Here is a 15740-nt window from a genome sequence, read left to right as displayed (position 1 = left end):
CTCCCATTTGCTATTTGCGTTGCTCTACTATTTGTTCATCATACCGTCTCACCATGTCTTCACCTAGAGTTTGGCATATCAGTGGCGCCAACACAGGCCTCGGCCTGGAACTCGCCCTGAAAGCCCTGGTTGAGGGCGACCGCGTCATTGCCGCCGTGAGGTCACCCCACAAAGTACCCGACACACTGAAGCGGGAAGAGGTCAAGGTGCTCCAATTCGACCTCGGCTGGTCGCAGGATCAGATGGACGCCTATGCCAAGGAAGCATTCGAAGCATTTGGCAAGATCGATGTGCTCGTCAACAACGCGGGATATGCCTACATGGGAGCCATTGAAGAGTCCGAGTATGTCATTTGTTCCTTCATGTCAACATCTACTAAGGGAATATTAGGGATTCGGCCGTCAAAGCACAGTTTGATACCAACGTATTTGCTATGCTGAGAATCATCCGTGCTACACTTTCCCATTTCAGAAAGCAGAAGAGCGGCTTGATCATGAACCTTTCCTCTGTCGGCGGTATGCGCGGGTATCCTTCCAACGGCATATACTGTGCCACCAAATCTGCTGTCGAGGGACTCACCGAGGCTCTGGCCGCTGAGGTAGCTCCATTTGGCATCAGCTGTGTGATCGTCCAGCCTGGCTACTTCCGAACAGCCTTTCTGTCCAACCCATCCTCAGGAGCCAACCTTGCACCGGCCATCGAGGCTTACAAGGGTACACCGGCTGACGAGGCTCGCCAAGCATTCGAAAGGTACAACGGAAGGCAGCCTGGTGACCCAAAGAAGGGAGCGGCGCGTATGTGGGAGTATGGAGCCGGGGCTGGAATGTTTGCGGACAAGAAGAAACTTTTGCGACTGCCCCTTGGGAGCGATTCAGGGGCTATCATGAAGGGGCTGAGTGGGACACTTGCCGAAACAGCATCTACCTATGAAGATGTTTGGAAGAGTACCGATTTCCCAGTTTGATTACAGGAGAGGGAAGAATATATTCAGAGGTTTCTGCAGTCGGGATATATGGCAAGGAAACTAAATAGTAAAGAAAGTCAAATGGAACATGAAAAGCACGCCCAGTTTCAAGATTCAACAGCCACATCCACAGCTCTCGCAGTCACCAGTCGAGCACCGCGCCCCCTTTTCCGTATTCCTAAAGCAATCAAGATCCGTCTTGCAATTCGACCAAGCTCCAGTCCCATAATCAAAGGCCTCCCAGCACCACTCGCCCTTTTTCACTTTGCCACAATTCATCCAGCAGTATCCAGTCTTCTGATCACATCCCCACTTCTGCTTCTTTTTGGGTGGAATGCATCGTCGTTCCTGCAAGGTATTGTCCCTCTCCTTGGGGCTGGTCAGAGTGGCTGGATGTTCCTTGCATGTTCGGAGGTTGGTGCGGTTGACGGCATCTGGGATTTCCACGTTGGTCCAGTCCATGACGCCGAGCTCTCCACACTCATCTTGAGCGCTTGATGCAGGTAGAGACAGGGCGCATATCGCGTGATATGCGAGGAGGCAAAAGGTAGTGTGCTTCATTGTAGAGAAGTGTGCACGCGGACTCGTAGATGCAGTTGCTAAAACAGGTAGAGTAGGCATAGTACAGAGGGTTGTGCTTGCATTGGCCTTGAAAGAAGAAACAAGTTCGCTTGAGCTTTTCAGGCTTTTATATTTCGCGACCAAACTGATGGATCAATCCATCGAGGCTGTTCACTACACGTCACGCAACGATGAAACCACCCTATCCACAGTGTTGGTTGGTAGTTTACTTGGCGTTGAACCCGTCCAATAGCGACATGACAGCAATGTTCCAGAGAATTTATATGTACGTTGAGGTCATAGCATCTGAAAACATTTATGCAACCTTCATCCACTCATACAAGAGGTCGTGCTAGTTACCTTGTCCCTGTCATTCAACACAGCCTCTGATCCTCTGCACAATCAAGACCGAAAAAGCGGTTGAATGAACTCGGGACCAACACTGCCAGTGAATAGCTCACCATTTTATGGCATTGCGTTAAATAACGATCCCATCTCGACACTACCTGCTAGATCAAACTGACGTTGAGTTCGAACCGCAACAGCTATTCTGGATTCTCTGCGGCCGTTTGGTTCCATGGGTCATCACTAGAGTGAGGTCTGCCGGAGGCCCGTTGTCCTTTGCAATTTCCCAGCATCACAAGGTTTGAGGTTCTTGAAAGACCTGAGTGCGATGGTCAATAAGCAAATATCTAATCGTAAAACACTCATCTCAGGTGGACAGCCCCTGGAAGTACACCTTAGTCGCTCGGCTTGTCACTGCCGTACTTGGCCTTCCAGTCTTCATTGATCCCCCGGTAATCCTTAGGTCCATACGGACTCCAAATCTCGGACCAGAAGCTGCCTTTGCGGTGAATCTCCAGTCCAAGGTCACGCTGAAGCAGGTCAAGATACGGAACTGCGTCAAAGATGAAACAAGGGCTCCTGTGGCCCCAGTCGGTAGGGTAGCGCCATTTGCCGAAGCGGTTGTGTAGCATCGTCTCGTATTGCAGCTTCGACATGGACTCCTCATCACCGACGGCGGCAGCAGGATCCTTTACGAGTCGACCCGAGAAGTAGGCGCTGATCCAGAGGCCCTGGATGTGGGCAGTGATCATGTTACTGAAGTTGCTGATGACGCCGATGAAAGCGATGTCGCGAGTCCGAAGGAGGCGCTCAGACGGCGGCACTAGGAAATGATAGAGCATGTACGGAGTGAGGGGTGTGCATGGTGTCACGTCGTCGCTACTGCTGATGCCTTTCTGGTCGGTCAGGGGAACGTAGTTCTTGTTCCAGACAGGCTGTTGCTTGAGGCGAGGGAAGCGCTGAAAAATCTCGTCGTCGGCCTTCTTAATGAGCGAATGGTGATTCGCGAGGTCCTCTTCGGGCGCTCTCTCGGCTGGTGCATGCGGCAGACCAAGCTCCTTCTCGATCCCTTCCGGTAGAAACTTCATAGGCGGTACGTGTTTCCAGCCAGTATTGGCAAGAAGAGCGTCCGATTCAAACTCGGTACCGTCTGATAGGTGGACCTTTCCAGGGCTGAGGTGGTCAATCTCGCCAATGTGGACTTTGACCAAGTCACTCTTGACGAGCTCGAAGATGTCGGTATCATAGTTGAGGATGCTGTAGCTGGGGCCCGTGAACATAGCCTCAGTCCAAGGCTTCAGCTTGGCCGTGTTCGGGTGCGAGTCGTACTTGTTGACCCTTATTACATCGTCGCCGAGGAGGCCCCAGAAGCCGTTGACAATTGCTCGGCCCAACGCAGTGCTATGTAAGAATCTGCGAATACCTCCATAGCCGTCAACCTCACCCCATATACAAGGGCTGAACCAAGTGAGGAACCGAATGTCTGTTTAATCCTGTCAGAAGCTGGAGCAGAGAGGGGAGGGGAGACTGAGCAACACATACTCGCCAGCTCCTCGATCCATCTCAAGAGTGGCGTCACATACGACGGTGACATCCAACAGGGACCATGTCCAGATGCTAGTTTCTCGCGTCAGTTTCGACGAGTAATCAAGCGCAACGCCAGGACATAAACATACACCGGATTACCCAGTTAACCTTGACACCAGCTGTGACATACGCATAGACTGCATCCCAGGCGAACTTTGTCCCGCCAAACACAGTCACGGACTTGCCTGCTTGTATCGTGTCCTTGTTCTGCAAGAAATACTTGCCGTGGAATATCTTGCCGCCAAACACCTCTTGCCCATCAAAGTGCGGGAGGAAAGCCTCGGAAGTCAGGCCGGTCGCGATAATGAGGCGGCGCGCGTAGACTTTGGTTTCCTCTTTATTAGAGCCGGCGACCGTCAACACCCATCCGCCCTCGGCCGTGTCCTGATGCTCAGCCACAAGTACCTTTGTCTTGACGCGGATCAAGTCGTTGAGACCGAACTTGGCTGCGTAGGCGTTGAGATAGGCGTTAATGGTGGCGCCGGGGATGTGCTCGTCCCGCTTGATGTTGAACGTGGCGCTATCCATGGGGAAGTCGGGGTATTCGAAGGTTCCCAGGAGGTTGTTGCTCTTGAGGCCTGGGTATAGGCGATGTTCTGCCCATGTGCCACCGAGGGTGGCTTCTGATTCGAAGACCACCAGAGAGTCCTCTGGGCAAGTGCAGTGATACTGCTTTGCGGCGGCCAAGCCGTACCATCCTAACAGTGAGGTCCAAATTAGCATCCCATGCTATACTCTGGAGAAGCCACTCAATTCGCCTTATCTAGCTACCTAGACGTGAAGGATACTAGACCACGGCATGAGGATCAGCATTGGCGTTACTTACCCGCACCAACGACGACGCAGTCGAACTTCTCCATTGTATGCCACTTTTGGTCGTCAAGATGCGTGTATGGGGCTAATTCTAAGGGATGGCCAGGCTCAAATGCCCTGACTTTGTGTCAGTTGCAGGCGGGGAATTTGGGCACACCGCAGCTGTTGAAAATCTTGATGATGTAAGGTTAAAGGTTTTTTATTGAAAAGAAGAAAGAAAAGGCCAGCATTATATACATGCATAGTCCTCGGGGTCACAAAAAACACGGGACTCGTCCCCACCTCTTTGCTGCAGTTTTCTATGGGAGCTATTCCTTTGTTTTTTGTGACCCCCTTGATAGTATAGTATAGTGTTAATGGCGCTAAGTCGTACTAGTAGAGATTAAGTATCCTAATGCAGGCTTATTCTGCGCTCTGTGTGAATTGCTTGTCTTGCTTATCCTATGGCTATTCGCTCTTTTCTTCGAATCCTTCCAGGCAGCGATGTTGCCTTCCTAATCAAGACTAGTCAGCTGAACTCGTCGGAGGTCTTCCGGCGGTCAATCGCACGTGACCACCCATTGAGCTACCTATTGTACAGTAACCTAATTTAAACAAGAAACTTAGAAGTGGCGCAGTAAGATAGTTAGACCCTTTTAACAAACTAAATCAACGTAAATCCCAAACTCAAAGATTCTTGGAATGACGACTAATGAGATGGAAATCCGGGTGTGATGTGGATGAGGACGATACCTTGACTACCTAAGAGACACTGGACTCTTCAAAACACTTGTCAAGGCTCACAACGATTAGAAGGGAGACCCCCACAGAAAAATTTCAACAACAGCAGCCAAGCATGGCGGAATGCGCATATTTTCTCAAGGGCCTACGTTTTGTTAAACGACGCTTTGTAGACTTGAGCAGCCACATGCCAAGTGAACGGCTCACTGGAGCAGTAAAGAGCTCTCAAATATTTAGAGTCAGGTTATACAAGATAGACTAAAGTTATGAGGATAATGCAATGAGGGTAGATAATGCTTTGGATCTATTTTATCTAACATTCTGGAGCAGCTCGTGGCCTGGTCAAAGAATGACCGATTTGCGCTAGTCTGCGCCCTGCCATGCCATGTTCTAGATCCTACCTACACCTTGCAATGAAGCACAAGGTGTGGTCTGCAAGGTGCCTCAGTCAGATGTGCACAGGGCTATGCCAATCCTGGGGCTTGGTCTCTTTGGTATAGGCTTCAAGGGTGTTTGGCTCCCTACCTAGATCTATATCCTAGATGCATCCTCTCGATATGCCGCCAGTGCTCTTGCTGCATCCTCGATGATAAGTAGCATAGTTACCGCTTCCTACCTTTGGCCGGGCCTATGATGTATGGGCGGTCAGGGGTTGATTGGGGAACTCGGCTCTGGGGCTCGTTTATTTAGCCATGGTTCCTATCCCGGCCTTGATATACAAATTTGGAGGGAGGATAAGAAGGAGGAAGAATTTCAGACTTTGAGAGACCTGTTAGGGTTCTTGGATTCGTCTATAAGAAACGTCTCTCGGATAGGTAAATCACAGCCTAGCAGAAGATTAACGCGTGCAAAGACTAGCAGCCTCATGATCATGCATCCAGCTCCATTTTCCCTTGCAGTGCCTCGGTACTTATTCCGGATGGATCGCCCGTCCACTTATTCTCGACAAAGATGCTCAGCAAGATCTTGTTGCCAGTGCCGTTCCTTGCCTTCACAACTAGGACAAAGGCTGTCATGAGTTCGAATTCCCGCGGCCCTAGTAGTAAATCTAGGGATGATGGCCTTGGTGAGGGTACATGATTCTGGGTAAGGGCACCTTTCCCAAACAACACTGAGAGCTCAGAATGATCACTACCAAGGGCGTGCCAGAATTCAAGATGGAAAGGAGGTAGTGAGTCTGTGCCACATCTGGTCCTGAACTCAAGTGAGAAATATAAATACTCGCGCGAGGGCCAGAAGATTCCTTTCCAAAGAGTGATTATCGTTCCAATTGAACCTGGGTGGGTTTCATTATTGTGCCGGTATATCTTTGAATCACGATTCCCCCTATCCAGTAAAACAGGTGTCGTCATCCGCAATCCATACTCGGCTGGGAGTCGTCGAAGATGGAGTGTTTTCGATTGTTCAATGATTGGAGTGTCGTTTATGAGTGAGCGAACGTGAAAGAGTCTTTCCTTGAGATCGGCATGACCTCTGCAGTCAATTACTCGGGGAAGTCGGAATCGCGAAGGACCATGATATCGGTAAAAGCCAGAACTAGTTCGCCTCAAAGCAATGCCTATTGTTCCATCCTCTTCTGAACAGTCCACCAGAAACACTACCCAGATACGCGATCTCGCATACGTACGATTGGCATAGATCTCCTTATAGACGGAAGTTAACCAAGGGGGTTGTTGCCGATGTTGCTCTGATCCTAGCAGTGATGGGTTGAACGATCCGTCGTATGGTATCGATAGAGCTTTGAGTTTGATAAATGGGCCGACCACTTGCTGGGGCAACTCGGGTACTCCAGAATCTTGGTCGGTTCCTAATTGCCGGGGCGTGTGCCTGATCCTATGGCATCCCTCAAAATCCCCCAGTGACGTAGCCAAGATACTCGAGTAGATCCGGAAACCATTTTGGGGGTTGTGCTTCCATGCGAAGATGCTCTGGTCGCTAACGGACTGCAGAATCTCCATCTGAAGGCGAAAGAAGGCCTTATTTCCTTCACCGTAGAGCAACGGCATGTTGACGCTGAAAAGCCCCATCAAGCTATAGGCTCGGTCTTCAATCCTGGTCGTCTCCCTCGTCGCTGCCCATGATAACTTCTGTGCAGCGCAAAACTGATTCAACCGCGCAGGGAAAAAAAGCAACTGCGGGTCGATGTTCGTGATCTGCCCAATTTCGCTGGCAAGACTGCGCCTGGTCCCAAACTCCCTCCATTCGGCTGACAGGAACACCACCTCGGCGGGCGCAATGAGTTCCTGGAGAGTCCATCCCCGCGTGAACCATTTACTCTTTTGAAGCTCGGTGCTCCCAGGCTGGCGGACAGCCTCGTAGCTGCAGTCGTTCAAGTAGGCGAAACACGTGTCTGCGTTCTGGTACCAGCGGTACATGGAGTTGATGGCTTCGGAAAGCTCAGCACTTGACGACTTGTCGATACAGCATGTGTCGATCCAGACGTAGCGGAATCCTTCCTTCTGAGCGACGCGGCAGAAATTTTCCACCTTTTTCCAGCCCCTTTTCAAGGATGCCGTTCCCTGCGTGAGATCCTGGAATAGGACCTCATCGTCCTCCCACCGGTGTGAGAGGATGGCATAGGACACGCGAGTTTTATCACTAAACTCCTTCAACGTTCTTGACTCAATTTCGAGTAGCCGCATAATGTTGTCTGAAGGAATTCGCCCCCAAATATCGAGCAGCCGTTGGCGAAGCTAGAACTGGGGGTTTTGAGAAATAATTCTGGGTTGGACCGCAACGCGCGGGGTTCGCAGCCTGATTTTGAGGGGCATCCGATAATTGCTGCAAGGTGTCAGCTTCCGGAATAATATTGGGTCCGATTCATGCGCCCTGCCTCAAGCAATATCAACCTGAATCACTCACCCATCACATCAGTCTTGCATCTTTTATCATGCGAAGCTCTGGGTTGGGGTAAACTTACACCTTCGAGTTGATCGACCATTGAGCGAATCACAGCGGCTGCAACTCTTGCGCCCTCCTCAATATCTTCCTTGGCTGTCTTTTTTTCCTGCGTGGTAGAGGAACAAAGCGCGGGGCGGCTCTTCTCGTCTGTACAAGGCTGCCAACGAAGTGTAGAAGATGAATTCGCAGTATAGGAGACCAGCCTCGGTCGACGTCTTTGTTGGCGTCGCCTAAGATGTGGCAGTCAGTCATTGCTCTGCCTGATCCCAAGGTAGTGCACGCCTTGCCGGAAGTTCTTGGTGCAGTCGATCTACGATGCCATCAACGTCAAAGACAGGCCGCAACTGGTCAGGCAGCCCCTCCCATCGCCCGCCCTTGTCGCCGTTGTGACTTGGAAGAGGTACCCCGTCGTCGCCCGTCCAGTCGTAGCCGTCCCGACGAGCTCTCTTCTCAACCTGCCAGTAGTCGGCAAAGTTCATGCCCAAGTGAAGCATGGCGTCAATGTGGATCTTTTTGCCCTCCTTGGCGTCGGGCTCATAGACTCTCTTGTCCTCAATCCAGAGCTGCGGGATGATATCCATGTCTCTGATGACGTTGCGGAAGTCGGTGTGATACTTGATGATCTTGATAGGCACGCGTCCTTCGCGCTCGATGCGATCAGGCAGCGCCAACTTGACATCTTGCGTGGGGTTCTTCTCGTTCTCCTTGAATGGCTTGCCAGAGTGTCGGTACCCAGGTTTACCAGCCTGCCGCAAGACAAGAGGGGGGTACCCACAGCGCAGGCCGTAACGACGACCTTGTATTCCTTTTCGCAAATCATGGTCCTTGGTGTCTGTGGGAGCATACGATCAATTTTGCCGTTTCGATGTGGGAAATTTTGTAAGCTGAAGTTGAGTTGCCAAGCTGTGCTTGAACAAAAGAACACGGCAGAGCCAGGCCAGGAGGCTGTTTTTGATGTAACCTAAAGGCCGCCTAGTGATGAAGCGTGACAAGGAGAGGAAAGCTGACAGCAGTTAGTAACTATCGGTCGCACCCGGGCGGGGAAGCCCCGCGGACGACCAGGTATCTGCTTGGTGGACCACCTCAGTCTACAAACGTAACCTCAATGGTTCATATCGACGATTCGTGTTCCAACAAGTAGACCTCGGTTACTTATTAGACAGCTAAAATCTTACACCACGTGCTTAGACATACGTATAAAGAACAGCAACCCACCCCTCTGTCATATCCCTACTTGCTGAATTTACACATCTGTCACCATGGCACTCAGCGAAAGCTCTCTCTTGTTCAAGCACCTATGCGAAATCTACCACCAGTATCGACAGACCAAGGATAATAGAGACAAGGGGCTCTTCTACTCTGCAGATTGCCGCCAGATATGCCGGCAAGACCCTAGCTACGCTGCTCAAGATAGAGACACCATTGTTCGATATCTGGATGAATCCGGAGAAATGGTTGAGCGCATTCTCCGAGAAGCGGGCTGGGACTTTAAAGGCGCGGAGGCGACTACAACCAAAGCCAGCTATTACACCGTTCGACCCCTTACAGGAGATGAAGCCAACGAATTCGGAGACGCAAGGCACGTCATTCCTGCCGGATTTTCATCTGTGGAGGAGCTACAGGCGAGGGCGAAAGCAGAGAACTGGACAGGTTTAAGAGTAAATATGTGGACGGATGACGGTGGTGAGAGAGGCTTGTTAGTGAAGGTCAAGTACTGGTGGCGTTTGGAAAATGTAGAAAATGGTGGTGATAGTGCGTGGAAGCAGGTGTTGCATGATATCTTATACTTGGGGCCTCGAAACGGAACCGAAGAAAGCGACGGCAGGTCCCGAGTTCAGGATTAGCCATGACAAGGCCAGGGCTTATCTCTCAACGGCAGTTATTTTGAGAGTATTGCTGTTTCTTCTCTTTTCAAGGCACCGCTAGTCATGCTTTGATCAGTTTTGCTGCTGTTTGAGCGAGCCAAGATTCAATAGCGCACCGGAATATGGTAACGGGCCTCACAGGAAAGAGAAGAGTTCCTGTTGCTTATATGTTATACAGCAGCTATCACAGACGCAACCTTTGCTGCAGGTCCTTCAATAAACAGTCTATCTTTTCTCCAACAGTTTCCTCAAGAACTACCAGATCGACAACCTTCTGCTCAAGAACCTCGCCCCTTGACCACCGAAACGGTAAAGCTGACCCCAATAAGCCAAATTAAACCTGGATATAAAATCACACCTTCCTTCGATGTAGACGTCGCACTTCATCCTCAGTCACCGAACTACCATACACCTTCCCAACGCTTGGCTTGAGGTTGGCATCTCGATGATCCATATGATCCCTGAATCTCATTTGAAGCTCTCTTCCCGATTCGTGTCCTGTGCCTCCTTGTTGCGGCGCTTCGACCCATGCGACCAGCTTCACCGTCTTGAACGATCGTATGCCGGCCGACGCGTTCACGAGGAGAGATTCCTGAGGCGGCGACGACATCTGTGTCAAGATGACAAGCTCCAGAATTGTATCCCATGCACCACTTGTCTTTCCGTGATAGACCACAAGGATAGTGTGCAGCAGCGCGATGATAGCGTGGAACAGCAGTGCGGCGATGGAGAGGTAGTCGAACCAGCCTGTCGCAGACATAACGTAGCCCTTATAAGTAGCTTTCATCTCCATCCGGGTCATATTTCCAGACTTGAGAATCGATGGTTCTGGAAAGCTCTCCACTGGATTTCCCTTTCGAATCATTGTCCTTGCCTGGTCTTCATTCTCAGTATCCCAAGCACCAAATTGCCAGGCCTCAAGGAAGCGGCTGCCGTTATGGTTTGGTATGAGGCCACAACGAGATAAGCCATCCGCCAATGTCGTGGCGAGAAGACCCTCAAATTCCGTCTGTCCGCTGTCGACCGGTTTGTAAGTCATGCTCAACACCGCTTCAAGAGCGGTTTGTTTCGATCCTGAGGCTGGCATCCAGGGAAGTCCGGCCGCTGCAGATGACTGAGCATCGGGCAACACAGGTGCTAGTAAGTCGTACCAGCTGGGAGACATTCTAACCACCGGCATCGGCGGAGGCTTCCAGCGATAGTACCCGATGAGATGCGAGAATGGCAAGTCAGTTTCAACCAAGTTCCTCACCCTGCCTAAAGTGTACTCATGATCCAGTTGGGTGTTCGCTGTCATTTCCATCACTGTCTTCGCGTTGGCCCACCGAGCATCGACAGAACATGCCACCGAGTTTGATGGTAGTAAGTTGCCATCAACATCTATTCGATTCTACGTAGTTCCAAAGAACATAGCCAGGCCAAGCGCAGACTCACTGTGTTCCTTCATATCGACGGAGATGATGAGCGTCGAACGATTTTGGCTGAAGATATCATCGCTTAGGAGCACAGTCATACAAGGGCTAAGAGGCGAAATGCCAAAAAGTTCACAGGCCGTCTTCCGTGAGTTCCACGACGCATGAATGATTGCAAATCTACACATACATTGGGTCCCAGGACACCAAGAAATCGAAGGAAACAAGGAAGCCGACCGTCTGGCAGCGCTGAACCTACCGTCGGACTGCCAACCGACCTATACAGGCGCTCTTGACCTAGTCCGCGCACGCACAAGGGACCAGTTCTCCGCGTAGTGGGATTCAGAGATCACTCTGCATAAACGATATCAGACACTAGGCCTTACCACAGCTTCCCTCCGCTACCCGCAGGAGCTAGAGCTACCACGGCCCATCCTACATCGGCTGCTCGCCTATAGGACCGGACACGGCGACTTTGGCTAGGATCAGAAGATACATGATCACGACAACACAAGGAACTGCACATATAGAGGTATTAACACCACAAAACACCTCGTATACTGCCGCAAGACTAGGAAATTCAGAGCGCTTTAGCCGAATTACAAACCTAAGCCTCAAACACTTAAGGAATATTAGCAACATATAATAGCTAGCCTAAAGAATTTCGCCGCTTTCCTAGAGATTACAAGCTTTTACGAAAAGATATGCCCCCGCTAGCCCGATATGCAGGAGCTATCTAGCTGCTTACTCTCATTTCATTTCCTTCATTTTCTTTGCCTTTTTTTCACTACGAATTACGAGTCTCTACTAGCTAGGACTCAACGCCAACTACAGGACATACAGTCTCTACTAAAGCAAGACGGGGCATATCAAAAGGTATTCTGCCTCTAAGCCCCTAATAGCCGGATACAAGCTCGAATAGAGAAGATTTGGAACGGTATAACTTTCAAGTGCGCCACTGGGTTTGATTTGCAGTTTTTCTAGATAGCCAAGGAATTTGTACAGTAACTACGTCTCTAGACAGCCTACTGCATGCCATATGCCCCTCGGGAGGCTCGAAAGCACTTAAGTTGGTTTCCCAGGCGTTTAATATACTGAACTGAACTGAACTGAACTGTCCCTCGGGAGACTTGGAGAGCTTCGCACTCCCCCTGGCGTAAAATACAACCAACCAACCAACCAACCCTGCCCTATGCCTCAGCCTCGCTTGAAGATGGTCTTATCTCTTGCGTTAAATTAGGTTGATCTTATTATCTCATGGCTAATTGTAGGGTTTATCATATGTTTCGTTGGTTCGCGTCAGTAGAGGCTCATCTGAATGCAACGACTGTCCTGTCATAACCCTTGGCTCTCTGGTTGAGTTGTGTAGGTTGTGATTTTATAGCCGGTTGAAAAGGAATAGGATTTCTAAAGTCACCATCAATTGGCCATGGCGCGCAAGACCCCATCACAAATACAACACTTTCAAGTAACTCCTTCAAAGAGGTGCTCAGAGGTCAGATTTATAAGGCGTCTCTTGTGAAGGAACAGAGAATTATTGGGATAAGACTTATAACATTGAACTAATATGAGAGCCAGTCACCATCGTCATGTTTAAACCATTTCCGTAGCCTTATGCTGGGGGTTAATTCATAATGCTTCAAGTTTGTTGTGGCTATTGTGTAATTGTTACAGTGAGAGTTCAAAAGCCTGTTTCCACCCCCACCCACAAGCAAATCCTCCATTTCCAATGCACAATTTTGCTTCACATGTCTCAGCCAAATGAAGCTCAATTTAAATAAATCATATACCAATTTGTAGTCCTATTCCCGCTTTTTAATATTTTGTATACCAGCCCCGGGCACGGATGCAGGCACGCAGCCGACGCTCTAATGAATCTAAATAGTTCCGAATCTGCTCCTAGGGTATTACTTTCCACATAAGATCAACGCATCTTATGAATTCGGCCTTATCTACTTCGTTGCATTTGGGATCTCGTAAATAAAGGAAAGTTCTTCGTAATTTCCTTTTTAAAATACTCCAAACATTCTCAATTAGACTGAGATCCGGGGAATTGGGCGGCCACTCCAAGAGCTCGATTCATTGGCCATAAGCCAACTCATTGATGCTACTGACGTATAGATTGATACCTTATCTTGCTAAAACATTCTAGTGCCATCATATAAGGGCAGAAGTCCATCACGGAGCGCTACTTAGTAGCTCTAAGAGGAGTATCCCTTCTTAGGAGCGTTTAGATCTCTAGTAATAGGGATAATAATAGTACGACCTATTAACTAGATGCCCGCCCAGAATATCATAGAAATTATCGGTTTTACATAGTCAGTCTTATTAACCAGTTCCTTATTATACTTTTTATAAGCTATCCGGAAGGCCCAGGCATTAGGGTTGCTACTTTTATCCTAGATTGAAGGTTCGTTAGAGTCAATCATCTTACTTCGGTAAGTAACGCGACAGAGAGTTTACCTTCGAACGGCCATACCTCTAACAATTCTTCAATATCTTCTAACCAAGCTTAACACCAATATAGCTTGGTCTTTGCCATATCTTTATCTAGTTTTGGTCTCTCGAGAGCTTTCTATTTGCGTTCGTAATAGAACTTAACAACTGGCTTAATTATACTTCTAGACACTTTGCCCTCCATAGAATTCACAAGGGCATCCCAGAAGATACGGCGGTCTTTACAGATAGGTCGTAGAATATATCGTCTCTGTGCCCGGCTAAGTAAATAAGGCCGGCTACTTCGAGGAAAATTGTCTACTATGCCGGTCTCATCGAAGCGTTTCTTAATCTTTAAGATTGCCGTGCAGTTGGTCTCGAACTCGGTCGCGGCAGCCCGCACGGACATAACGACCGCCAACATTCCCAAAATAGCTCCTGTCGCTTCAGGAGAAAACTCATGACCTTTCTGACGATTTTCACTTATAATGGTACCAAAACGACGCGGAGTAGACATTATGGGACAAAGTTGTGTAAGGTTGAAGTTTAGAAGGGTTTCGCGGTCGCGTGGCTATTGTGGGTCAATCGCGTGGGGTGGAAACAGACTTTTGAACTTGCACTGTAACTGTGTGCCCTGGAGGATAACTTTTGGGTACAGTGGGGTGCGAGTTCAGCGTCAGTGACTTGACATTACAATTTTGACGAAAACGGACTAAGCACAGTGCGCAGATTCAAGGCCCTTGCTGGTTATAAGGTCGATTTTGCTGGAAGACCCACCGTATCGGGACGGTGCACAGGCCCACTCAGTAGCCAATTTTAGAATGAATTCGAGAAAGCCCAAACCCCACACACTGACGCTAATCCCGCACCCCACTGTATGTAATAGATGGATGATATAATAAACAATGTTGGAGTTAATTGTGGTCTCCCTAGGCTAATTTTGTGATGTTATCAGGTTCACAGACAGCCACATCACTGAGAGGGAAATTTTGACCGCCGGCCCAAAACAAGGCGAAAGAACAGGGTCTATAACAGCCTTGCCCTGAAGAAGCTTCACAGACGAATGTTGGTCCTCCTCCTAACATTCCTATCCGCTTAGATGAAAGAAGTTGAGTTTCATGGCGTCTCGAACACTGCAACAGCGGCTTCAGCCGTAGAGGTCGCGCTAGCTGGGTTCTGGCCCGTCACGAGACGGCCATCAACGACATGGAAATCGTCCCAAATACCGGGCGCACGTTGATCTGAGACGGGCTGATCAGTAACCAGAAACCACATTCACAGTGCAGGTGAAACCTACAAGTTGCACCAAGGCGAGCGGCAACTTCCTCGACCATCTCGGTGTTCCAGCTCCTGAGCTCGTCCATGATCTTCAGGGTGTATTCAGCTTCGGTAGTGAACCCAGTAATCTTCTTTCCCTTGATCAAAGGCTCATTGGTGGTTGGATCAATCAGATTGGCGAAGATGGCAGGGCCGTGGCAAACAGACGAGACGACGCCACCGTTAGCCCAAACCTGAGCTGCAATCTTTTGAAGTGAGGCCGCTGTGGGATAATCGATCAATGCAGCATGGCCAGCAGAAGCGTAGAAAAGTCCATACTTGGACCCATCGAGATCTGCAGCCTTGGGCATGTTGTCGAGCTTCTTTCGAAAGTCACTATCTACATCGTTCCAAGTGACCAGGTCGTCGCCGTTGAGGAAGTCAGGCTGCTGCGAGAGCCAGTCAGCCGTGTAAGTGCCCGTTTCCGATGCTAGGTCGACCTCAAAGCCAGCAGCCCGAAGGACTCTGTAGGGGTGCAGGGCTTCGCCGATGAATAGTCCAGTTGTCTCTTTTCCTTGAAAAAGGGTCGCCTTGGCGGAAGTGACACTGATGAGTGCTCGGCGAGGAGGGGACATGTTGCTAGTATGATGTTAGTGTAGTAAATGAGGACTTCTGATGATGGGTAGAGGTTGTTTAAGCTGAATCGTGTTCGGTGGCTTTTCGAAGTAACGGAACCATCATTATTCTTATGCGTTGAAGAACGAAGCGACGAAAGGTCTAGGTTCTACCCCTCACCTTAAGACCCCATTCCTTTGTTCTCCTGTCCAAGGTGATTGGCGGTATACTTGTTCTTCCATATCAGTTGGTCGACATTGTTCC

General features: G+C 49.6%; 7 protein-coding genes across 7 annotated transcripts; 2 read left to right on the top strand and 5 right to left on the bottom strand.

The window, feature by feature from the left end:
- Positions 1-53: 53 nt before the first annotated feature.
- Positions 54-964, top strand: NECHADRAFT_49045 (uncharacterized protein; the record flags this gene model as incomplete). The annotated part of the gene is made up of 2 exons (XM_003050627.1): positions 54-343; positions 391-964. The coding sequence occupies 2 exons, from the start codon at positions 54-56 to the stop codon at positions 962-964; spliced, it is 864 nt and encodes a 287-aa protein (XP_003050673.1).
- Positions 965-1078: 114 nt separating this feature from the next.
- On the bottom strand, positions 1079-1525 carry NECHADRAFT_106389 (uncharacterized protein; the record flags this gene model as incomplete). Its single annotated transcript, XM_003050231.1, has 1 exon — positions 1079-1525. The coding sequence occupies one exon, from the start codon at positions 1523-1525 to the stop codon at positions 1079-1081; it is 447 nt and encodes a 148-aa protein (XP_003050277.1).
- A 740-nt stretch (positions 1526-2265) lies between these two features.
- On the bottom strand, positions 2266-4317 carry NECHADRAFT_96476 (uncharacterized protein; the record flags this gene model as incomplete). Its single annotated transcript, XM_003050230.1, has 5 exons — positions 2266-2400; positions 2566-3353; positions 3413-3487; positions 3547-4155; positions 4284-4317. The coding sequence occupies 5 exons, from the start codon at positions 4315-4317 to the stop codon at positions 2266-2268; spliced, it is 1641 nt and encodes a 546-aa protein (XP_003050276.1).
- Positions 4318-5811: 1494 nt separating this feature from the next.
- NECHADRAFT_101749 (uncharacterized protein) lies at positions 5812-8711 on the bottom strand (the record flags this gene model as incomplete). Its single annotated transcript, XM_003050229.1, has 4 exons — positions 5812-7683; positions 7911-8048; positions 8206-8637; positions 8667-8711. 4 exons carry the CDS (start codon positions 8709-8711, stop codon positions 5860-5862), a joined length of 2439 nt encoding a protein of 812 aa, XP_003050275.1. The 3' UTR covers positions 5812-5859.
- A 439-nt stretch (positions 8712-9150) lies between these two features.
- Positions 9151-9848, top strand: NECHADRAFT_85230 (uncharacterized protein; the record flags this gene model as incomplete). Its single annotated transcript, XM_003050626.1, has 2 exons — positions 9151-9643; positions 9808-9848. The coding sequence occupies 2 exons, from the start codon at positions 9151-9153 to the stop codon at positions 9846-9848; spliced, it is 534 nt and encodes a 177-aa protein (XP_003050672.1).
- Positions 9849-10108: 260 nt separating this feature from the next.
- Positions 10109-12036, bottom strand: NECHADRAFT_85229 (uncharacterized protein; the record flags this gene model as incomplete). The annotated part of the gene is made up of 4 exons (XM_003050228.1): positions 10109-11136; positions 11191-11348; positions 11428-11465; positions 12010-12036. The coding sequence occupies 4 exons, from the start codon at positions 12034-12036 to the stop codon at positions 10109-10111; spliced, it is 1251 nt and encodes a 416-aa protein (XP_003050274.1).
- A 2684-nt stretch (positions 12037-14720) lies between these two features.
- On the bottom strand, positions 14721-15496 carry NECHADRAFT_49514 (uncharacterized protein; the record flags this gene model as incomplete). Its single annotated transcript, XM_003050227.1, has 2 exons — positions 14721-14845; positions 14902-15496. The coding sequence occupies 2 exons, from the start codon at positions 15494-15496 to the stop codon at positions 14721-14723; spliced, it is 720 nt and encodes a 239-aa protein (XP_003050273.1).
- Between the last annotated feature and the right edge of the window lie 244 nt (positions 15497-15740).

This window comes from Fusarium vanettenii (genome assembly GCF_000151355.1).
Source record: "Fusarium vanettenii 77-13-4 chromosome 9 genomic scaffold NECHAsca_6_chr9_2_0, whole genome shotgun sequence".
NCBI classification, from domain to species: domain Eukaryota; kingdom Fungi; phylum Ascomycota; class Sordariomycetes; order Hypocreales; family Nectriaceae; genus Fusarium; species Fusarium vanettenii.
The sequence above is the reverse complement of the archived record's forward strand: the minus strand, read 5'-3'. Positions and strand labels throughout refer to the sequence as shown.